General features: G+C 32.8%; 2 protein-coding genes across 2 annotated transcripts in view; both read right to left on the bottom strand.

Moving 5' to 3' along the window:
• The window catches only part of LOC143194293 (uncharacterized), a 149,655-nt gene extending 148,555 nt beyond the window's left edge, over positions 1-1,100 (bottom strand). The window contains exon 1 of the mRNA XM_076400972.1: positions 657-1,100. The gene's annotated coding sequence lies outside the window, so the exon portion shown is untranslated. The remainder of the gene's footprint in view (positions 1-656) is intronic.
• A 1,732-nt stretch (positions 1,101-2,832) lies between these two features.
• mmm (missing minor mitochondria) lies at positions 2,833-25,531 on the bottom strand. The gene is made up of 17 exons (XM_076400971.1): positions 25,333-25,531; positions 25,123-25,277; positions 23,370-23,526; positions 22,512-22,771; positions 19,909-20,042; positions 19,568-19,816; positions 19,339-19,500; positions 16,160-16,346; positions 15,876-16,093; positions 13,872-14,130; positions 11,127-11,386; positions 10,765-10,936; positions 8,546-8,667; positions 6,142-6,283; positions 5,910-6,081; positions 3,142-3,365; positions 2,833-3,080 (listed from the first exon to the last, which is right to left on the bottom strand). The coding sequence occupies exons 1-17, from the start codon at positions 25,479-25,481 to the stop codon at positions 2,914-2,916; spliced, it is 3,189 nt and encodes a 1,062-aa protein (XP_076257086.1). The 5' UTR covers positions 25,482-25,531; the 3' UTR covers positions 2,833-2,913.
• Between the last annotated feature and the right edge of the window lie 375 nt (positions 25,532-25,906).

The following is a 25,906-nucleotide window of genomic DNA, read 5'->3' as shown; positions in this document are numbered from 1 at the left end:
ATCAGACATTTACTAATATGTCGTACCGAACTCTAAATAAACCTATATGGACATACAGAACTCAAATATGGGGATGTTCCGCAAAAACTAATGTAAATATAATACAACTTTTCCAGAAAAAAGTCCTGGGAAGTATTATAGGTGCACCCTGATACTACAAGACTGAGTACTTAGATCACATCCTTCAGATACCCATCGTCACTCAGGAAATCAAGAGAATGCAAGGAGACATGAGGACAGACCCCATTCTCATGTCATTATCGAAGTAATACAACCCTTGGATAACATCAGAACAGAACAGAAGCTCAAAAGAATCAAACATTTTGGTATTTTGTAGTGTATTGTTATTATTATTATTATTACAGCAGATACTAGGGTAGGGTCGATGGGTCCTCCTAGATATATACCTAAATTTAAGTTATTGTAAAGATAAATTATAGGTTAGTCGGCAACAACTAGTAATAATGTAATAAAAAATATCTAACTAACCTAAATGTTTTAACTTGGTGATTATGTCGAATTTTCGGTAACAAAACGTAACATATTTTCACAGTTTGATGGTTCATTCATTCGACAGAACAGTAAATGAGCGTAATCGCAAAAATCCTTTCACTCGTTTAACCATTCACGACTGGCGTCTGTTTTAGGCTATTTACCTGTACTATGATCCTTTAATATGAACTGAACTTAATATAATCACACACAATGGAGCGACGAATCACCCCCGAAAATTTCCAGCAACACCATCATTTAATCCAGCCAGATTCACATCCAAGTCCGTTTCACAATATTATTCCACACGGGCAAAATCGACTACCAATACCAGAGTAGAAAAAACGTACTTTCGATTCAATTAGTACTGTTATCGAATTTTCGCTCGGAAACTCCCCGTTCGAACGCTAAGTTTCGCGATGCATCGTCGTTCTCCATCCGGTATGAACGAATTCAATGGCGTGGTGCGGAATATTTATGATCTTAATAACGAGTTCCGAATTCGAGTACGGAACGATCGCCAAAATAAAACAAAACGCGAACGCCCGTTGCCCGGCGACAGTCGAATAACGCGACGGTTTCAAGGCGCGCTCGACACGCGAGAATGCGGGAGAGCGCGGTCCGTTTGATTTCTTTACCGATCGGGGGAATTTTTCTAGTGGGGGATTTAGCGTTCGCGTTTATGCACGGGCCTGCATCGTACAATATGGGGATTACGCGTATGGGGTGACATTTCCCTCGGTGAAATACGTTACCGGTATTGTATCGATTTGGCTCATTATTCTAGACATTTATTTCTAAACCAGTTAGATTAATTATTAAGACTATTTAAACAACATAACTTATAGCCCTTCCAATAAAACAGCCAATGCACGTCATCAGCATTGTCGCTAAATTAAGTTTATAAAAATGCATATTACATATATTATCATTAGTGTTGTGAACTATCGACTGTTTAGTAAATTACTACTTTTTATTATCGACTTTTTCAGTCGCTATATTCGACTGACTTTACTACTTTTTGCCAGTGACTGTTTCAGTCGACTGTTTTAAGTCGTTATTTTCCGCCCCACTGATTTTGTTACTAATTACTATCGACTGTTTCAGTCGTGTAGTTTTAGTTACTATTTTTGGTTCTACTAGTTTCATTGGACTGATTTTTAACGTTCTGGCTCTGTTGTTCTAGCAGCAACAGCAGTGCTGTTCAAAGTTTAAGAATTTCAATTGCTAACACTAACTAAAGAAATGGTCATCGGTATAAATATAAAATGAGAAAATTAAAACTTGATGCCAATAATTAGAGACAAGTTCTATACAACATTATCTCAACAAATTGCTAATTATAGATGATGAATCATAAGTTTGATTAGACAAAACTAATTCTGAACGAGAGAAATATTCTCATTATACATAATTGGTAAAAAATAAATTGAAAGCAAAATTAAGTTTATAAAAATGAAAAATCATATTACACATATTATCATTAGTATTGTGAACTATCGACTGAAATGAACTATCGACTGTTTAGTAATTGACTACTTTTTGCCAGTGACTGTTTCAGTCTACTGTTTTCAGTCGCTATTTTCCGTCCCACTGATTTTGTTACTATTTTAATAATGTAATAATTAATGCAAAATGTTTAGATACATGTCTTCCAATACAAACTTTCCTGGTCCTACATAGGAGATCATAAGAGAACACTTAAGGTTTTCTCTTTATAACGCTAATAAATTAAAATACACAGAATAATCTAGAGTAATTGTCAAATATATATAAAAACACATACCGAAAAACCTGACGTGAATAAACAATACAAATTATATCACCTAAAAATGGCCGTTAACTGCTTAGGGTAGAATTATTAATACCGAGACGAAACGAGAGAGAAACACACATATAGCTGTTGCATTTTTCATTTACATTTGGCCGCGTAACGGGGATTCCGAGAAGCTTAAACATGGGACCCGATTTTTCCATATAACTTTCACTTCTATATTTCTTTATTCTATGTTTAAACTAACCAATGAAATGTAGCGAAATGACGTTCTCAGCGCCTTTCTGAGACCACGCAAAACAACTCTGAAATTATCTGTATTAACACTCTATACTATCCATTATAAATCATTTAAAATTTATTTATATGTCCATAATATAACCAAAAACTATATAAAAATAATGTTCTGTAAAAATACAAGATTGCATAAAAGTATCAATTTAAATAATTGATCATTTTCAGAGTTTTGTAGGAATAGATATGCGCAATATGTTCTTTTAATTGTAGTCATAATCTGTAGTCATCGAGTCATAAAGCGTAACAACCAGGAAGTAAGGGGGAAGATGGAAAAAGACTTGTATTTATTACAAAATCAATAAACAGTAATTAATAAAGATAAATAAAAAAAGTCTCATGTCGCCTACAAATTACATTTCGTAAACTCCTGTTTCTGTATCACCCTCAACCTCGTCCAGACCAACATCATCGGGATCCTCCTCCTTCGTGAACTCACTTTGATTTTTCGAATACTTTTCATTTTCGTGGCGTTGTTTATGAATGTAGTTAAGGTCTTGTTGAAATTTCTTCCTGTTTCCTGTGGAAGAATTATATTTACTAACGGTTTCGTGTTATCATCGTTGTTGCTACACGCTTACCTACAAGTAACGTTTTATAACTGAAATCGTAATGATATGGATTGTTCGAGATAAAGTCGCTCGCTTCGTCAGCTAATATCTCGTAATCGTCCATTGTACTTTGTTTAAAGTCGCTGTCGTAAGACGTGACGTAGGGATCCGGGGGAGGGATCGGTTTCTCTTTAAGCACATCAGGAAATAAGCTTGCCACTGTTTCGCGAAATATGTTTTCCCCTTCTTTTAATCTACGAATATTAAGCAATCTCAGTTATATATCAAAAGAAGAGCTGCAGTTTTTATCTATTTTATTTATAAATTAATTTATTACTACTATTCTGTTGTAATTGCATTAATACAAATGTAAGGCGAGTACGGGATTAATACATCAGTATGTATTTCTAAAATTAAAATAAAACTAATCTACTTAAGCTAAAGTAAAGAATACACTTATGCCCTAAAGAAGTTCGTGTGGTTTGGTTCGCTTCAATCATCTAATTTCCTACATGTTGCCCAGTAGCTATATTGCCTCTACGCTACTGTTATTTAGCCTTATTTCATGATTTAAAGCAAAATCTTCGATCACTTCGTGTATCCATTTGATTTCGAAGCCATCGTGCAGCTTTTAATTGGTAATTAATCACAGAACTTTGTTTTGGGTGCGTTGGATTACCAGTTGGTTTAATATTTTAGTGCAACTCCATAATTGGTCCTAAATGGGCTTTATGATAAACCAATCTCTTTGATTTTAGGTCAAGTTGAGAGTATCTTCCGACTAACCAGTACAGTTGCTTGACTTTCAGTCTAATCTGCTCTGCTTTTTGTTTAACATGATGTTTCCAGTTTCACTTACCATTGAGATATATTCCGAGGTATTTATTTGAGGAATCGGGTATCCGTGAAGTGATATAGTTAGATAGATTTTGCCATTTCGTCGCTACACAAAATTAACATGGACATATTTGGAGTTATTAAGCTGTATTTTCAAGCCGCTAGTCAATTTTTAGATCTTGTTGACCGCTACTTATACGTTTTCTATTGCCTAGACAGAGATACATCTATTGCCATGATAACTGAGTCGTCGGCAAATGTTCTAAGTACTGTTTCTTTTGTTGTTGGGATATTAGCACTATAGAGCAGATATAGGGGTGGTCCCAAGACACTACAGCTTGTGCATTGGGAAATAATATTATTTTTCTTCGAGAGTTCTACTTTTACTTTACAATCTATTAGGTATTTTTTGTCATAAATGGTTTTGTTGTTCTTATTTTATACTAAATCGACGTAAAACGGAAAGACATTAAAAAGATTATTGCTATTTAAGTTTATCGTTTTTTCACCATAAGCGAAACGGCTGCTATTTTATGTCCGTGAGCCTCTAGTTCGCATTTAAAATCATCCTCTCTTGTTGTTGACGGTAGTCCCCTAATAGCTACTCTGTACCACTGATCTCTTTATATTGTATCATTTTAGTGAGATGTTTCTTTATACTTCTATAATCTATTTCATTTGTACAAGTAATGTTAGCGTCATTATTTGACAGAGCTTTGAACTAGGCTCGGTTAGTGGCTACTCCTTTTATCTATGTTCTGAATAGGTTAATAGAGGCAAAGGAGTTTTATATTCTTGCTTTTTTTGGTGTTCTGTACGATATTTCCTTGATGTTCTCTTACCAGCGGGGAAGGTGTCATCTCGGACCTCTTCCTCCTCTTTTTCATCTTCACTTCTGCCCATTCGATAGGTAGGCGAACACTCTCGTTCTAATTAGTCTTCGACGGTGAAATACTCTTCTCTTAATTTTCTTGATGTCTTTTCGATGTGTTGTGATATATATTATTATTCGTGGTGGAAATAACACGGCTTTATTCCTAGATCTGAGTTAGTGTTTTGTCACTCGTTAGATATAAACTAAATGTTTGTGTTTTATGTAATTTACTTTTTTTAGAAATAAACCTGAAAAAACATATACTGTAGAAGAAGAAGCATTGTCTATAATAAGACCTTCGCTTTGGATAAACTTAATCAGACAGACAGAAAAAGAAATTGACAGATGGTGGAATCGTCAACAATAGTTCGATAGATTAGAAATTAACAACTTGGTAATTGACTTGACTAGTGATTGTGATAGTGAAAGATACTGAATGATTTTTGTTGACGGCTTATGGTCCAATGCTGATAATTACCAACAGAGTGTGTTTAGAGCAGGAAGAAAGTAGAAAATCATGAGTGTAAATTATTTATGTGCCGAGGTATTTCTTTGGCTGTTTAGAATAGACATGAGCATTATGTTAGAACTTATGAGAGAAGAATTAATACTAACTGTTTTGCAGATATAACAATTGCAAAATGTAGCGATTAAATCTGACTTTATAAAGGAGATATAATAGAGGAAACTCATAGATATTAAAATAACTTAACAAGGAAACACAGGAACGAAGGAAACAAGAAGTAAATGTAAAATGGTAAGTATGCTCTCGAATGTAAGTAAAATAGATCACTTGAATATACAATTGTTAATCAAGTAGATTGGGACTCCAGGAAATACCACGACATAAAAAAACGTGTTGTAACTCTACCTCATAGATGGTGTGGACACAAAGTAAATATAATGTAAATATAATAAAACAACTCTCACCTACTGGCTGGCAACTATTGTGAGAGTTATTTCTGTTTCATTGTTTTATTTGCATTAGTATGTGATGCGGCAACGTCGCATTATAAATTTTTATGACGTGCATTGGTTGTTTTATTGGAAATATTATATATATATATATATATATATTATACGATACCTCTGTTTTTGCTTCCTTTTCTTTCTTTCGTTCTCTTCATCCAGTTTCTGCAAAGGCTTTCGCCTTTTCTCTAATTCCTTCGTGTCTAGTTGTTTCTTATTTATTATCATCGCTTTGATCCTGGCCTGTTCACTCAACTGTCTCTGTTCCTTGACCCACTCGATATATTTTCCTGAAACGTTATTTAACCAGTCATTATATGGAGATAATATTTATCTAGAATTTCATGAACCTGGCTGAGGTCCCTTAGGAATAACTTTCTCGATATCTTTGTCATCGGATTTTTCCACTTCGGCTTCTTTATCGTGCTTGGCCTTTTCCTCAGCTTCTTGCCTCATTTTAAGGAAATGCTCGTTCTTCTTATTGAATTCGTCCTTTCGTTAAATTATAATAGCATTGGAAAAATTATTTACGTGTAAATATAATGTATACAGGAAAAAGTAATTCATGTTTTAGTTTTTGAATGAAATTTCTTTAACAATTTCGGGTTTTCGAATCAAATGTTGAATTCTTCCTCGATTGAATTTAAATTCTCTCTATCAATTCGAAACCATGTTTTCGAAATAGTATTTTATTTTAGGAGATGAGAATGCGGTTGTTAAATTATATTATTTTTCAATGAAAGAATTATGAACAGTGTTTAACAAGGCGCATTTTATTGTTATAAAAATCCAATAGTTATTGACCCTTAAGTCCATTTAGAACTTCGTTATTAAGGCTTATTCTTCAACATCTATGTCACAATGAAAACCTAGCAAATAATTGATTAGAATAATTATTTTATTGAAGCTTTTGTTATATCCTTATTGTTGTGATGTAATTACATTTATGTATATTTAAGAAAATTAATTAATTTTGAGTTTAGGAAAATTCTATAGGAATATTGCATAATTTATTAGACTATTTAGCTGTTTTTTGTAATATTTGTGATATATTGTGTCAAAAAATGCGAAAAATTGTGACTTGAGACAATATAAAATATCGTATTGTATCATCTTGGCCGTGCTTCACCAGACATTAGAAGAAAGGTACCGAGCAAACGGAAAACACGTAGCTAGCAAAAAAATGTCTCATCGGATCAAGATCAGACTATCATAAAGCCAACTTGGGACTATGGGGTGCAAATGTGGTGTTACACTAAAAATTCAAATTAACCAGTCATCCAACGCTGCCAAAACAAAATTATTCGATTAATTCCCAGTAACTATCGCTACGTAACCAACGAAAAACTGCACGATGACCTGGAAATCAAATGGATTTGCGAATTTATCCAAGATTTTGCTTTAAAACACGAAAGAAGATTACTAAATCATGCTAACGTGGAAGCAGTACGACTGCTGGACAATGCGCAGGATATCAGAAGATTGAAGCGAACCAAACCATACGAAATTATATAAAGTATATACCATTAGTGTAAACTACAGCTTAAGTTATTATAATTTTATAATTGAAGATTACATATTGATGTATTTATCTCGTATTCGTCTTGCTTTTGGATTAATCCAAGTACAACAGAACAGTAATAATAAATTAATTTATAATTAAGATTGTACTAAGCATATCTAATAAAGATGTAATCAAAAACAATCAGATCAAGGTCGAGAAGTAAGAAGTAAAAATAACAAAAGTGTGAGAATCATAATTAAGTCCTGTATTAAGTATATGTTTACACTTAGATCGATGCCTAACCTGGAAGAAGCACATACTCTACTAAACGGAAACAACTGGGACTAAAATTATATCAAATGTATTGGCTCATCGGGTGCAAATCCAAGTTATCATTAAATAACAAGGTATTGCTGTATGAGTCTGTACTCAAGCCCATTTGGGCATATGGAATCGAACTATGGGGTACCGCTAGCAAATCTAATATATCCATCATTCAACGGTTCCAAAGTAAGGTGTTGCGTGCCATTGTTGATGCTCCGTACTATATTTCAAATAAAGTGATACAACGGGATATTCCTCTAGAACCTATAACAAGTGTAATTCAACGTGTTTGTGTGAAGTACTTCGAAAGAGTGTCAGTGCATCCCAATGTACTCGCTAATCAGCTAAATATGCGACGTGATAGTGAAGTGCGTAGACTAAAACGTTTGACACCACCTGATCTGATTACTGGACATATGTAGACTTTAGTATAAGCTTTAGAATAAGACTAATTAATTAAGATAATATTTTATACAGAAGATTGCTTAATGAAGTGATTTTCTACATGCCATGTATATATAATATAGACATAAGAAATACTTATTGCCAATAGGTCAGATTGTGGACTTACGAAGAGTAATAAAAGAAAAAAGTATATGTCAAAGGACATGAATTATTAAGAGTTAAATGTCGAGTATACAAACTGGGTTTTGTGTATTAATTTGCACAAAGAGACAAAATCAACACATAGTCCAAACATGTAGCCCTGTGATTACTATTTATTTTAATCATAGAAATTATTTAACCCATTCCGAGCAAGCGGTACCATTCTAAAGAAAAAATCACTATTCAGGGTCTCTTCTCTTCTTTACTTTTAAGGACTAATATTTTCCTCACCAAGCAAAATTATTTGAAATTGTTAAAAAATTGTTCGAATGGTCAAAAACGTGAATTACTTTATCGCACATTTAACATTAAAAACGTACCTGCCACTTGTAAAACAATGTTTTTCTTTTAATCTCTCTATCAAGGAAATTACGCATTTCGCTTGTCATATTTTCAGATCGCTTGATGTTTGATTCCGGTATAGAAAACAAACGAAAAGCACCTTAAAATATTTATCATATTTATATAGCAACTAATATAATAACACGTGGATTCTATTTTATATTTCGGGATTGTTCGAAAAAAAATAAACTGATAAATAATAGTGATTTCAAATCTCTAAATAAAAAGGAAACCATGATGATAAAATTAAATATTTTTAACATACATTGACAGCATACACCATAATTAATATCAATATCTCGCTTTTATTTACATTTTTTATTCGAGTTATGTATTTTTTTCTATGAGTTTATATAATCATATATTGGAAATGTATTCAAAGCATTAATGCTATTATATTACAAGGTGTACTAGAAACTCATTACCGGTACTTTTCGAAAAAAATCTACATAATATTTTAAAAAATGAAAGAGTGTATTTATTCAAAATATTCGCCATTTGGCATCTTGTCCAACTTTCAAGTAGTTTATGGATGCCATCCCAAAAAAATGTTTGTCCCTTGAAAAAAATTATACATCGAGCCGTTTTTTAAGCTCTTCGAAATTAGTGAAGTGGTGCTCTGCAAGCACGTGTCTCATCGATGCGAAAAGTTGATAGTGGGGTGGGGCAAGATCCGGAGAGTACGGCAGGTGTGATAATGTATCCCATCCATGTGTTTTTAATGTATCCTTGGCTTGTTTTACTTTTAGAGAGACGACGCGTAATCGAGCCGTAAAATCACTTTGTTGTATATTCGGGCACATTCTGGAGGTTTTTCGCACACTGCATGGTTCAAATTGAACATTTGTTGTCGGTAGCGATTACTACAAATTGTTTCGCCAGGTTTCAATAGTTCACAATATACCACGTCTCTCTGGTCTCACAAAACACAGATTATTGTGTTGGGACCAAAAAGATTTAGCCTTGAAGTCGATGAGCCTGCTTCGCTACAATGCCTTAGAAGAATCAACCATTAATGATTGGAATGCTGAGTTTACACGTAGTGAAATGAGCCCCAAAGAGGGTGAACGAAGTGGAACAAAAGTGGTTACCGACGAAAACATTTAAAAAATCCACAAAATGATTTTAAATTACCGTAAATTGAAATTGAATGAAATAGCGGACACTCTAAAGATGTCAACTGAAGATGTAGATCATATCATTCACGAATATTTGGGAGTGAGAAAACTCTCTGCAAAGTGGGTGCCGAGCGAGCTCACTTGTGACCAAAAACAACGACGAGTCGATGATGCGGAGCAGTGTTTGAAGATGATCAAGCTTACTAAACCCCAGTTTTTGCATTGATATGTGACAATGGATGAAACATGGTTTCATCATTTTACTTCGAAGTTCAATCGATAGTCATCTGAGTAGATAACACACGATGAACCCGCTCCAAAGCGTGGCAAAACGCAACAGTCGGCTGACAAGGTTATGGCGTCTGTATTTTCAGATGCGCATGAAATAATTTCCATTGACTACCTTGAAAAAGGATGGACTTTATTGGAAGGTTTTGGAAGATTTTCTAAAGAAGTTATTGGACCGTTTGAAGGACGAAATCGCCGAAAAACTGCCGCATTTGAAAAAAAGAAAGTGCTGCTTCACTAAGGCATGCACCGTGTCACAGGTCAGTAAAAACGATGACAAAAATCCATGAAATGGGCTTTGAGTTGCTTCCTCACCCACCGTATTCTCCAGATCTGGCCCCCAGCGACTATTTCCTGATCTCAGATCTCAAAAGAATGCACGCTGGGAAGAAATATTCATCAAATGAAGAGGTGATCGCCGAAACTGACGCCCCTTTTGAAGCAAAACTATCTTGACAAATCGTACTACAAAAATGTTATCGAAAAGTTGGAGGGTCGCTATAATCAGTGTCCCACCCTTGAAGGAAATTATGTTGAATAAAAAAAAACTAATTTTGCCAAAAAATTTGTTTTACTATGGGACCTTTCCATTTGACCTGTTAGAGCCTTGAAGCCTGATGTCAGTAGAATAAAATGACACATGTGTCAAATCATTACATTACATACTTAAGCCTAGTGAGATATGTTAGAAATTTAGATTTAGAATCCAGCAATGAGTTTCCGGTGCACCTGCTATATATAATACGTAGACCTATTACTATATTTAAAATCAAAGTTAACGAAAAAACTACCTTGTTCATCGCCCAATCCAAAAATATTTCTTTTCAGAGCAAATGGATGTAAGGCTGATGTGGTCAGAAACCCATTACTCATGACTTGGTTGAACAACGGCTCTTTGCTATTAGTGTGTAAAATCCATTTTTGTAAAACACCATTCATAGTAAGTAGTACAATTTGAAACGGCTAAATAAAAATAGATAATACATAAAATATCTAATTACCAATCAGCTGTAAATTTATGTTTAATTATGCTAATTTAGGTTTTACAGAATTTTTCTTCAAGCTTGAAATTTTATTTAAGAAATATACTGACACTTTTATTTCGTTTTTTGTTAGATGACAGTTCAGTTATAATAAAATGTGATATACAAACCTGAAATATGTTAAAATCCCCTTTAGTATACATATGTCGAGATCTTCGCCACAGTATCGGTCGCTGCGGTAGGTCCGATCTCCACAAGGCGAATATTTTTCCTCCCACCGACAGGGTGACGTTTAGTACGGTTGTCATTTGAAGCCAATTGATAGGTCCGTCGTGATAACGTCCATCGTATATAAACTTGGCCTGTTCTGAGTTGACCACTTCTCCCGAGTCAAAATCTTGGCCTTCCCATGTTACAGTCGAAACATTACCTACAATACGTAAACTTCATTTTTTTTATCCTCCTAGGATTCGGATATCTGCCCAAAGGAAAGTATGTTATGCTGCGTTCAGGCTGCACCAACGAAAGATAACGAATAGGTCTGTTGGGATATTTGAAATTCTGTTTGGATAGTTTGACGACAGTCGACGAAGGTTTGTTGGTATCCGCTTGCAATCCTTAGTGTGTCAGTAACATCAATCGCATCTGCCGTTGAAAAATACGGATTCACGGCCAACGAACGTTTGTTCCTAACAACAAATGCAATATATACATTCGTTGTCCTTTGTTGGCCCGGTCTGTACGCAACATTATGTGATTTTCACTACAACTGTAACCATGTTTTGCCCATCCGAATCACTAGATGGTTGGAGGTAAAAAGATGACATTGACATTTTTTTGGCACGTTTGTGACTGTTTGTGGTTATTTTAGTTTTTTTCTGTTTTAGTATAATAAGGAAATTTATTGAATTTCAATTGTTTGAATTTTCAAGTCACCGCAAACAAATTATAACACATAATAAAACGTTGCGATAAAAAATTTCCAAAGGACAAACGTCTAATTGAAATAGTTGATAGTCGCTACTTTTTCCCATCTTTCAAGCAACTTACGGATTCTATCGACCAATCGACCCATATTTTGGTAGCTTCATAAGAAGTGAGGCGCTACTCAAATAGGTTATAGCCCATATGTTCGAACAAGTAGTAATCAGACGGATCAAGGTCTAAAGAATACGGCGGGTAGGGTAGCCCTTCCCATTTTAATGTTAATAAGAAAGTCAAACTTCCTGCAAATGCGATTTACTTGATACATATTCAGACATTTTCAATGCACTAAAAAATGTTTTGTTAATACTTGGACAAAATGACATACTGAAAAGTGAAGTTTGTAAGTGAGGCAATATGTTCAATATAAAGTTGGTTAGAAATGTACCCGATGCGATTTAAAACACAATAAAAAACCGTGTGTTGGAGATCGTTTAAAATTGCTTTATGGACCTGATATACAACACATGGACTGAAAAGTCCTTGTCGTAACAAAGAAAACGCGTTTTTTATTCAAAATTAGATTTATTCATCAATATAATGTCCATCAAGAGCCACAAAATCATTCCAGTGGCGCTCTGACATTTCAATACCACTTTGTAGAATTATTTATCTTTTTCCTCCAAATAGACCTCAGTTTTAGCGGCCTTCATTTCTTGCAAAATTTCTTACCGGTGAGCATTTTTTAAGATCAGCGAACAGCCAGTAGTCTCTGGGTGCCCAATCTGGCAAATATGGTGGATGTGGCAGCAATTCAAAGTTCAATTCATGTAGTTTTGCCATTGTCTTGGTTGACTTGTAACACGGTGCATTATCTTGATGAAACAAAAAAAAATATGTACCATATGCGGTCGTTTCTTTGAAATTTCGGCCTTCAAACGCTATATACCATCCACTGTTGATAGTATTTGCCTTTTCAAGATAGTCAATGAATATTACACCACGCACATCCCAAAATACCGAGGTCATAACCTTTCCAGTCGATTGTTGTGCTTTCTGGCGCTTTGGACGAGGCACACCAGTTGCTGTCCATTTAAATGACGATTGTTTTGATTCCGGAGTGAAGTGATGGATTCATATTTCATCCATTGTCACATAACGACGCAAACATTTTTGAACATGGTAAAACGCTGCTCAGAATCATCAAAACGTCTTTGATTTTGTCAACAGTGAGCAAACGCAGCAGTCACTTTGAACAGAACTTTCTCATAGCCAATGCTCATGCAATATAAAACCAACACGATTTTTTGATATCTTTACGATGTCAGCCATCTCACGCAAATTTAATTTTCGATCCTTCAAATCGATTTTGTGCGATTTTTTAATGTTTTGGTGTTTTGCTTGAACGGTATTTTTCCTATCAAGAAACAGTGTAAAATTAAAACTGGAAATTGTTTTTGATCCATTGTTTTGAAAATGGCAAAAGTAATGTCGCTCTTAGCGTAATAATTCACAAACTTATAAGTAGAATATAATAAAATTTTAACAGATTTCTTTTGAAAAAGTGGGGAATGTAATCGAACCTGCGTGTTAGGCCCGATGTGTTATTGATAGACAATATTTAGTGGCTTGAGGTAACATTTGTGTATTATAATATTAATAATTTTTATTTAAATTTAAGAGAAATAATATTTAATTTAAAATTTATTATAATATTTAATATTATTAAACTTATTATAATATAATATATATTTATATTTAAGAATATTAATATTTAAGAGAAAGCATTATTTCCGTGGTAAGTTAAGTTTTACTTAATTATTTTCAATAATTTTACCTGTGATACACATTAATTATTTTAAGAAGCCAATAGCAATGCTGATTTATGTGAAAACAAGTTGCCAGGAGAGGTTGCCAAATGTTAAGGATAATGAATTTAGTGACTTAAAACTATATATCTATATCTATCTATCTGTCTATATCTATCTCACCATCAACAGTTCCTATTTGGAGCACTGGCTTGATGTCGTCCAATGTCTTCGTGCACTGATAAACGGGCCTGTAGATCAGACGCTCCTTGAAGCTCGACTTTCCTTTGACCGGATTAACTTCCTCGTACTTGAGACTGCAAAACGAAGACGCGCACCTCGTTATCATTACTGGCTTGTTACGGTTCGATTTCCTATTGACATTGATCCTGTATATCGGTTTCCAATTTAGATGCAACGATCGGAATGGAGATACGTCGATCTGAAACAATGCTCAGGCATGTACGGAATAATATAATGGCATCGGGTATGGATTCAAGGTCGGACTTTAGTTTAAAAACGTTGTATCGTGATATCTCAGTTCGTTGACAGCTGAGGCGTAATTAGGTCAGAAAATGATATACATGTTTAAATTCAATAATTTAATCAATTAAATGTGGTAAAAAAAATTAATTTTAAAAGTTTGATTTTTTTTTCATATTTTCAAAGCTTTTTGAAAACTTTGAGATTATACTACAGTATATTGTATGCTATATTAAATATGTTTTAGTGAAGCAACATCTAAACACGAAACTTTTAATGCGCTTTTCTCGAAACTATTTTTTTGGAGACGGTTGACATGTTACATGACGACTGTAAACTATTGAAGATTGATATATAAATCTTATTTTAGAGAAGAAATGAATAAACATCTTTACAACAGGACTTTGTACAATACATAATAAATAATATATATTCCAAATCCAGTCAAGCCATGTTGTTCATTTGCAATAACAGTTTCATTCTCTTTTAGTTATTCGTAATACCCTACAACTTCCCACTATATGTACAGCAAGACTTTATGACGTAGATGTGCTTCTTGGACTAATCCATGACCTTTTGCGCTTGAATTTGTCAGTGTCGGTCTCAATAGGGCACAGAAACTCTTCTTGCTTGGCCAGGAGTGAAGAGACCACACTTTCGCGAATTCAAAACAGAATTTTCAGTCAATTCGTATGGCAGATATTTTCTATTCTTTTGAGTATTTGTTATTCCAGATAAACCTCTGGAAACAGTTAACTGTAAACTTGCCTGAATCTTCTTTGAGAGCTTTTTTAAGCTGAGTTTTCATTCAATACGTCTTGCATTAACTTTTAAAATTTTGGTGATCCAGATCGTTCTTTGCCATTGACAACAAAATCTGTATTTTTGTAATCTGCCTCCATTATTACGTTCCTTTTCGAAATATTTTTTAAAGCCGCAATCAATTTGTGACCCTAACTATCTATTGTTTTCGGCATTTCCAAAAGAATTGATATCATATATTACGGCCCTATATTTATAGCCCTAAAATGACATTTGTCGGTTTTGAAGCTGTAATAATAATAACTAATATTTTCCATAATTTTATGTACGTCTGACAAACAGCCACTGTCCGTTTGTCAATAAATTATATTTGATAACATTTTTGTTCAATTATTTTATTTAGATTAGAATTTTCTTGTAAGTCAAAGCCAAACTGAACTAAAACTCACAGTTCATGTGGCAATATTCCAATGTTTCGACATCACAAACATCCATGACGCATTACTAAAAAAGCTTTGAATAGACTATGTAACAATCTATGCTCGTTAGCCTTCGAAATGATAGTTTTTTGTGGATGCATTGACACCTGTTGAATATCGTGTGAGTTGGGACTGTAATAATATAAAAACAAATTACAAAAAATTTATATATTTCTTCAAGCTTTTACAGTAATAATCATTTTGAATAATAGTTGGAATTATTTTTAATTATTAATAAGAATTATTTATCAGTATCGCAAAATTATTGAAGGTAGATGTAGGGTAGCGGAAAATAATTCTACTATCTTACAAGCCCCTCACTCAATCAGTTATGTACTGTAATTTGTAGCTATGAGGTTAGTGCCCAAAATATCATTTTTTTTTTAAACAATCAGTTTATACTAGTGAAACAATTTAAACCAAATATTATTTTAATATTACGAATAATTAAAAATAAATTTACCTCCAAAGCACTGGGTCGTTTCTTAAGTCTCTTAAGTCTTTTTGGTCTATACCCTCCAGGATCAATTACAGGCTTCTTCTTCATATCCCATATACAGATGGAACCATCCACGCTACTCGTAATTAACTGCATTGAATACTTATCCCCAGATTCCTCGTCCACTTTAGTTATACTGCCAACTTTCGAAAACTCGTAAAACGGATCCATCCAGGTTATACCTTTACATGAATAACGATATCAAATTGGTTATCGATATGTTTAAGCAATATGTAACATCACTTTACCTGTTATGGCTTCTTTATGTGAGTAACGCAAATCAGAGATAGCTGTTGGTCTAACAATAGAAATGTCATGAATGTTCTTCATCCATCTCATGAGCGAATACATGTAGTTCCGATATTTCTGTTGAGCCGTTGTTAAAACCTCTTTTTCTTCGACCTTCTGAAGTTTGTTGCGAATATCCCAAATTACCTAAAGTGGTTACTATTAATAAATATGAGTCACAATTATACTTATTTATCAATCGAAGGTGGTAAAGAGTTCTTTCTCCTTTCATAATAAGATGTATTTAAAACAAATGTTTAACAATAACTATTTAACAAACAAACTTTTCAACAGTAATCTTTAAAGTCAAACAAGGAGAATTTATCTTTATAAGGGTATAAACTAAAACAATACTGTAAAACAGTGTATTAATATTTAATAACATATTCTAAATATATATTCTATTATACTAATATATATTCTAATATTAATATATATTGGAATAATATATATTATTATATTCTATTCTAATATATTCCATTCTAATATATACTAATAATCATCTTCTATATATTATGCTCTTAGCGAAAATTTTGCCTCCAGTTTTGATGAAAAATGGGGCACCTAAAAGCGTAAAATTTGGCACGGTTAAAGCTTATACCGAGGAACAAATTTAAGGTCTAAAATATTTGTATCATGTTAGACAAAAAGCAAAACACATTAGAACCAAAATAAAACAACTATACTGAATAGTCGAAAAATACTCTCACCTTGATCGGAAATCAAAGAGATTGATTTATCACTTAGGCATAAAGCCAATTTGGACCTATGGGGTGCAAATAGGGGGTTGCAATTAAAAATTCAAATCAACTAGTCAAACAATGCTGTAAAAACAAAATTCTTCGATTAATTACTAGTGCTTATCGCTACGTAACCAATGAAAAACTGAACGATGACCTGGAAATCAAACGGATTTGCGAAGTTATCCAAGATTTCGTCTTATAACACAAAAGAAAACTTACTACATCATACTAACGTGGAAGGAATACAACTACTGGACAACTCGCAGGATGGCAGAATATTGAAGCGAACCATACCATACGAACTTATATAAAGTGAATACCTTTAGTGTAAACTACAGGTTAAGTGATTATAATTTTATAATTGAAGAATACATATTGATGTATTTATCTCGCATTCGTCTTGCTTGCGAATTAATCCAAGTACAAATTAAATGTGATAATTAAGATTTTATAACTAAGCATATCTAATAAAGATGTTATCAAAAAAAATTGTAATATGCCCTAGAAATAAATACATTCTAATAAAACGAAATACGTCCGAATCAAGCAACCAGAAATAGCAGTCAGATCGGTGACAAAACATATAAACAAATATTTTAGGCTCTGGTCCACGCGCTGCCAGCTGCAGCTCTTATGGGGTAAATTATTTGTCATTTTTCTTGTGCGTAAATCAACTAGGGAGGCGTAACTTTTAAATTATAAAATCTGGCAACGTTAGATTGCTCTGCAAAATATCGGCAGACAAAGATAAATCATTAAATTTTACATTCGAAACACTATTAAAACCAAAAGTTAATATCTTACAACATTATTAAAAGGAGTTATTTCAAAGCTCAAAAAGGTTATTAAGACTTTTCTCTAAAGTTTAGTGGTATTAGCTTCTGATTAATTTCTGGTTTCTTTAGTAAATGTATTTATCAACTTAACAGGTCAATTAAAAACTCCCCCGCCTGACACGCAGATGGCGCTACTAGAATTAAATTTATATATTTTTTAATTAGTCCTAACCCTCAAAAGATGCGTGTATATATTTGGCAGCTGTCGGATCCTTAGTTTGTGAATTATAGCATTTTGAGTGAAGCAACTTTTGTTATTGTGAAAGAAATGGATAAAAAGGAATTTCGTGTGTTAACAAAATATTGCTAGGACAATCAACTATCAAGGATTGGTATGTTAAATTTAGACATGGTGAAATGAGCACTCAATGAGCATGAAGACTGTGAACGCAGTGGACGCCCAAAAGAGGTTGTTACCGATGAAAACATTTAAAAAATGCACAAAATGATTTTGAATGATCGTAAATTGAAACTGAATGAAATAGCAGACACTCTAAAGATATCAACTGAACGTGTACATCATATCATTCACGAATATATGGGTATGAGAAAACTCTGTGCAAAGTGGGTGCCGCGCAAGCTCACCTTTGACCAAAAACAACGACGAGTTGATGATTCGAAGCAGTGTTTGAAGATCATCAAGCGTAACGAACCCGAATTTTTCCGTCAATATATTACAAGGGATGAAACATGGCTCCATCATTCCAATCGACAGTCATCCGAGTGGATTGCACACGATGAACCCGCTCCAAAGCGTGGGAAAAAGCAACAGTGGGCTGGCGGGATTATGCCGTCTGCATGTTGAGATCCGCATGAAATAATTTTCATTGACTATCTTGAAAAAGGAAGGGCTATCAACAGGGTGACTATTACATCGCTGTATTGGAGCGTTTGAAGGGCGAAATCGCCGAAAGACGGCCGCATTTGAGGAAAAAGAAAGTGCTGCTTCACCAAGACAATGTACCGTGTCACAAGTCAGTGAAAACGATGGCAAAAATCCATCCATCCACCGAATTCTCCAAATATGGCCCCCAGCGACTATTTCCTGTTCTTAGATGTCAAAAGAATGCTCGGTGGGAAGATATTTTCGTCGAAGGAAGAGGTGATCGCCGAAATTGAGGCCTATTTTGAAGCAAAGGACAAATCGTACTACAAAAATACTATTGAAAAGTTGGAGGGTCGTTATAATCAGTATATCACCCTTGAAGGTTATTATGTTGAATATAAAAAAACTTATTTTACTATGGTAGGCCGGGGACTTTTCATTTGACCTGTTATTAATGAATATTGTTCGTAATATTTTATGCACAAATGACTCAAATGAAAGACTTAAAATAAAAGTTGTAAGCAATATTAACAATTATAAAATAACTTCAGAGAATATTAATTCCTTGTTGTTATCATTTTCAGTTCCCACGTGGGACATAAAACAAAATTGAAAGCAGCAGATAAACAAGTGTTTGGTTAACGGGTAGTAACTACTTAGAATGTATCAATAATTTTTTAAATAATCATATATTTGTATGCTTCTGTCTATTTTAAATATCAGTTTTTACTTACTATTTGGCCATTTCTACATCCACCAATTAAAACATTTTCATCGAATTTGCAAAACGACAAACGCTGTATTTCTCTAGGCGATTCTAGAATTAGTTTAGGTTTCAAACAGTCTTTTATACTCCAAATAAGAACGGGATTAACACCATGGACAGCTTTGAAGACCTACGGATAAAAATACCGATAGATAGAGCATTTAGTAAACTAAATAAGGTTTTTATTATTAACTTACCCGATCATCTTTATTATGAGAAGTGTAGAATATATTTGGAGCAAAATCAGCATACGCTATTGCAATGGTGCCGGTCCACATTTGATGCCAGTATATATCAGAAATCATTTTTCCTTTACACAGTTCCACATCTAGAAAAAACATATACTCTTCGTAGTCTCTGGAGTAAGTTTCATGGTTATCAATGGAAGCGCTGTTCATTAGTAAGCTGTCAAAATCGTTCGCATACAGGTTTATAACTCCATTTACCTAAAAGAATAAAAAAAGGAGATAGTAACATATTGACATATTTATTACATAAACTCCATACTATAAAAATAGGCACTGCAAATAATGATTACCCTTAACAAATCCCCTATATTTTCTAAATTATCATTTGCGTATCTGATGATCTGCTGTTGGTACTCTGGCGGTAATTCATCTTGTTTGCCAACGTCATATAAATACTCTGTGGCTGCATTTTTTGGATATGTGCCTGTAAAACAAATTGCAACTTAGATTTGTAAAAAAATATGTGTTTCGAGGAATCAGAAAAGAATAAACTTGGAAAAGAAAAAAAATCAAATTTTTCAAACGTGGTTTCAAAAGTCCCGCTACCATTTTGATGGACTATAACTTTGCTCAAAAAAAAGATAAGTAAGTTTGGTTTTCATAAAAAGTTTATTTGGTCTTTACATGTTTTTTTCGTTATGATTTAAAAATTATATCGGCTAAATGTTGGCAGTTTTCATGACATCGTGCAACATCCGAGTATGAATTTCTTCAATTTTGTGACGAATATTGTCTTTAAGATGTTGAACAGTTTGGAGCTTATTCACATAAACTTTTGATTTTAAAAAACGCCATAAGAAAAGTCTGGTGCTGTTAAATCCGGAGATCTGGCTGGCCATGCTAAATCGCCACTTCGTGAAATTAGTCTTCGAGGAAAAACCTCATTCAATAATTGAATTGTTGAACGAACTGTGTGTGCTCTGGCTTCATCTTGCTGAAACCACATGCCCTCTAGTCCTTTCTCTTCCATTTCAGGCACAAGAAAATTTCGAAACATGTCTTTGTAGCGTTCAGCAGCAACAGTTTAACAGTAACCTTGGTCATGAAAAATAGAGACCAGTTATATTTCCAGCATGAACATCACACCATACACCATTTTCAAATCACTTTTCAAAATTTGCCTTAAAATGCGTGCAGAAATGTGTAATTGAAAATCATGTCTTTGACAAGACTCAATCATCTTCAGCGTTACGAGACGTCCGTTGTCATCCAAAATGAAGCCTGTCTGCTGTCGTACCGTACTGTCGAAAATTCGCATATAAACGATAAATTGTGGTTAGTAATAAATTATTGTTGGATTAGGATATTTTTGACGCAATTTCCGCTGAATGGCAATAATGGAACGATTATTTTCAATAAATATTATCACTATTCTTACTCGTTCTTGTGGCGTATATTTATCCACAATAAAATTTTGACGTACACAATACAATGGATAAAGCGAAACTGAGCTAAACATCAAACAAAATAGTAGCGGTACTTTTGCTCCATCTGTTATTGCTTTATGCAGCTTGTAGAAATGTAAAATTCTTTTTAAACTCCGAGCAGATTTTTCCTTCGCATTTTATCCTAGTTAACGAGCCTTGAAATGTCTCTGATCTGAGAATATTGTCTGATGTGTCGGAACATCAATCAGCCTACAAAATTCGTGTTGGTACTGGTCTACACTGTTGTCAAATGATTGCAAATATCTTGAAAACATTAGTGATAATAACTAGAATAATAACAAACCGGCAAACCTAAACTAAAATTCTTAGTTAATGCGGCAACATTGCGACGTGCTGGCGTCAGAAATTGTGTTGACGCATTGGCTGTTTTTTTAATAGTATATAGTCCGTTCAATAAACCAGTCAATAAATCTATTGCATCAAATGTCGTAATGTTATCGTATCAACTTTTAGTCCTTTTTTCTTTTCAGTTTCAGTTCGAGTTTTAGTTCATTTTGGCTTAGACATGTAACAAAATTTTAATGTAAATAAAATAATAATATGAAAAGAGTGTTATCAAATATAATTAATTTTAACAATAGATGTACTATTCTAATGCATATATTTTCTTGTTTCCTGTCGAAGTAACCAATTTAATCAGAACTAATTTGTTAATCAGAATAAGCAGCAAATTGAAGTTTATCAAACAAACAATCAAATTAATAAGCTAAGTGCCAAAACAACATTTACGGGTTTATAACCTGTAAATATTATAACTAATGACTTGAAGAATTTTGCAGACGTTTGACAACCAAGCGAATTTTGCAGGCTACTTCGATTACATGTTCTAATGCATCGGTCCGCATTATATTTCTTTTTAACTAGAATAAATTAAGAAGAATAATATTGTTTGGTTTTAAAATGTACGAATTTACAAATTGCGATAAGCAATACATTCTATATCATGATGACGTAAGTTCATTGTTATTTTGAATAAACTATATATAGTACTTCCAATGAAAGTGCCAATGCACGTCATCAGACTTTATAATGCAACGTTGCCGCACCAAATTTAATTTTGGTTTATATTAACTCAAAATTAACAACAAAATACTAATGTAAATAAAATCACGAAATAATTTGTTTCATTATTAACGTTATAAAATATAATTTATTTTAACAATGTAGTACATCTAATTCAAATTTATTGACCGATTTGGTTACATGTTTGGACGCACCAGACTTCATTGTGTTTAAAAAAAAATTTTACATTTTTAAAATATGAGTATGTGCGACGGTGTTGGTGACGTGCACTGACTTTTTGACACGATGACAAATTTTTAATTAATCCAAAACATAACGCAGAAATGTTTTATAATTTATTTTATATCGATAAAAAGATAAAATCTGTAGATAACATTAATTAAATTGCTTTTTTAAATTGAAATTATCGTAAATCAACTTACATATGGTTTGAGCTTCAGTTGAAACAAATGCTGGTGCTACTTGGATAGAGGAGTCGATCCTCTTCATAGAAACATTAACAACGTTTTCTTCGCTGCATTTTAGTTCCATATATCCATCGCGTTTATCTTGAGCCTTCAATATCCTGAACTGGACTTTGCTAGGGAATATTGGGTATTGGGTTTCGACCTCTACTTCAATCAGGGGCCTGGTGTTCTTTACTATGGTTTCATCAACTTCCGCCTCAGTTCCCATCGAATGCATGTTGGAAAAATAAGATTGTTAAAACAAATTTATTAATATATTTAAAAATAAAATTGGCATATATTAAATATTCTTTAAGATATGTTAATACTGCATTTATACCCTTTATAGAAAATCATAATTGAGTGGTAAAATGGTCGTTTTGGCTTTATATGAAATGTTTTAGGATTTTATGCAAATAATATTTATGAGTCAAATATTTATTACAAGAGTTATAACATATCAGGACTACTTGGAAAATGATACATTATTTTGTTGCCTACGTAATTGCCGTTAGAATTTTCTTATGAATTTCCAAAGATCTCAAGAAAGTTCCCCTTGAAATTTTTTATTATTTTAATTAGTTGCGAACATTTTTCTCCAGTACTAAATATTTCTAAAATGTATCTAACATATTTGCTCACGATAGTTTTTGAAGTACACACAATAAATTAAATATTGCAAAACTAATAATAACACATAACATTATTAGTGCATTTATTGGTAACCTTAAATTTGATTTCAATTAGTAGTGAAAGTTAAAAAATCATACATATTCAGAAATCATACTAAAACAAGTTACTCAAAATAATCACAAATTCATAAAGTATATTTACCAAGGATGTATGTCTTTATACAGTTGATAATATAAACGATCTTCTTGTTCTTGTCTTAATTTTTCGATAATACCATTAACTATGTCGGTAGCTTCTTCAGTTACGCATATATAGAAGAATTCATCTTCAGTATCCTTGGTTTCATCAGCTATGTAACCTAATAGAATACAATGATAACTCAAAACAGAATGTGTGATGTATTGGGTGCTTGCATGAATAGTGCGTATATATAATATAGTGTATAAATGTAATAGTGCGATATTTATTAGTGATAATGTGAATTATTTTTATATAGTTTATATATAACAGTTTTCCATTTAGTATTATTGAGTTATTCAGTGTATACGGATGTAGTAAATTTGATATAATTAACAAAGAACCGCCTAGAGGACCAACATGATTTGACATAACGCCTTTTGCTTATCAATGCAGAATCAATGTTAGAGATACCGAAGTTATGCGAAAATAGATGGATGATATTAGGTTGCGTTACTTCACAACTATCTCCGGATTTAGCGCATGCGCATCTCCTGCATAGAATATGCCATTAGAATAGAATAAACTATATTGGCTTCCATTTCTAATGGCAGTACATTTTTTTTTGAGACGATCGGTATAGTCGATCACGTCAATACAACAAAAAAATCTAGAATATTAAGATTTTGTGTTACATTATTGTGAGATTGATGTGTTATTGTTGGTGGTCTATCATACATTGGTTTTAAAATATGGAAGAAAAGGTAAGTGCAGAATGTAAGGTTAAATTTTTAAAAGTTATAAAATTTGCCAAATTGCCTTCACATCATTTTCAACGACATCGAATAGGTATCAATATATGCCAAAATTTAATGGTAACAAGAATAGAGAAGAAAATAATTCTTGTTGCGTTGGAAGTAGTCAAGTCATTAATGAGGTTTGTCCATCAAGAATAGTAGCAAACATTGTAGTAACTGGTAATAATTAGACATTTATTTTAAACATAATATATTTTAGTAATGATGTAAATTTTATTTCATAAGTAGAATTTGTTGAGAGTGAAAATCGAAAAATTTGAAATTCGGAGAATCAGAAAGGAAGAAATTACACAGCATTTTTCTAAGATTTAAGAACAGTACACAGTGATACTATGAAACAATTAAATTTGCTAATAAAAGTAGACCTGGATTAAATAAACAACATACAAAACTATCAACGACACCCTAACGATCTAATAACATGGAAAATACGATGCATTATTATATAAGAGTATAGGCAAATAAATTATTGTTTTGTAAAAATAGTGATGTATTGACTGAGATTTCTTTCAGCTTAAATGTACGATAATCCATTCAGTTTAGGCTAGAAAAAGTTACAATATATTACTCGGAAGCTCGAGGTAATGAATTCTTTAATGGGGTTTATGTATCAAGAATAGTAGCCATTGGAGTTCTTGTAAATATATTTACAAGATATGGTGTTTTGTAAAAATAGAGAGGCATATATATATATATATATATATATATATATATATATATATATATATATATATATATATATATATATATTCGACATTAAATCTAATAATCACGATAAAAAAAATAAGTAAATAAAGCTGTAGGTACGCATGCGCCAAATCTGGAGATAGTTGTGAAGTAATGTATCCTGATTATATTTACAGATATAGTATTAATTTAGTTGCTAGTAAAAAATCCACCAAATAGTCGGCCCTAATAAATAATTGTGATTTAATTTTCATTTGTTTATATACACCTACCAACAAGTAATTCTGGTCTAGGATATGCCAGTATTTCTCGACGAATTGGTAAGAATTCCGAACTCTCCTCATGTAACTCTAAATTATCCTGCACTAGTTCCTTTCTTACATACTTCCAAGGATTTTCCGACGTCACATCTTCCCCTACCACGCATCTACAATATATATTTTTTCGTAAATACCTTCAAATTCATATGAAATTAATGTTACTCTATAATTTTCTGTGTCAATTCCGACATTACAATTTTTCTAACGCCCGGGATGTTAAATATTTCTTTGTGCTTCTTTTTCTTCCTCTTTTTCCTTCTCTTGGGACTAGTTAATTTGGAATCTAATTCATCTTCATGCGCTTTATCCATAATTAATGAGGGTTCTGATAATTAGTATCAAATATTAATCAACTCTGACAATTCGGTATAACCAAAATCAGTTTGGCATCTGGTATTGATTAAACTATAGTTGTCATGGTTATTTAGTATAGATATTTCAGGGAATATGAAAATTTTTGCTAGGACTATATGAGGAAATAATTTGTATTACTTTCCTAAAAAATTCCTCTATCTATTTAGTAAACTAATAAATGTTTGAGGCTATTAATAAATGCATGAGATCGTAAATATTATAATAATGAACTAAATTTAAGTTTTCATGTATTTAGAATCTAACAAAAAAATACTAATGTAAATAAAATGATGAAACAAAAATAATGTTATAAAATGTTGTGTTTATTATTCATCCAATAACATCTGTAATTCCGCATCTTCAAACGTTTTCGGCCTATCGG

This window comes from Rhynchophorus ferrugineus, unplaced genomic scaffold (genome assembly GCF_030347505.1).
Source record: "Rhynchophorus ferrugineus isolate W39M unplaced genomic scaffold, kcgeb_rfMv2 rfM3, whole genome shotgun sequence".
Classification (NCBI taxonomy): Eukaryota; Metazoa; Arthropoda; class Insecta; order Coleoptera; family Curculionidae; genus Rhynchophorus; species Rhynchophorus ferrugineus.
The sequence above is the reverse complement of the archived record's forward strand: the minus strand, read 5'-3'. Positions and strand labels throughout refer to the sequence as shown.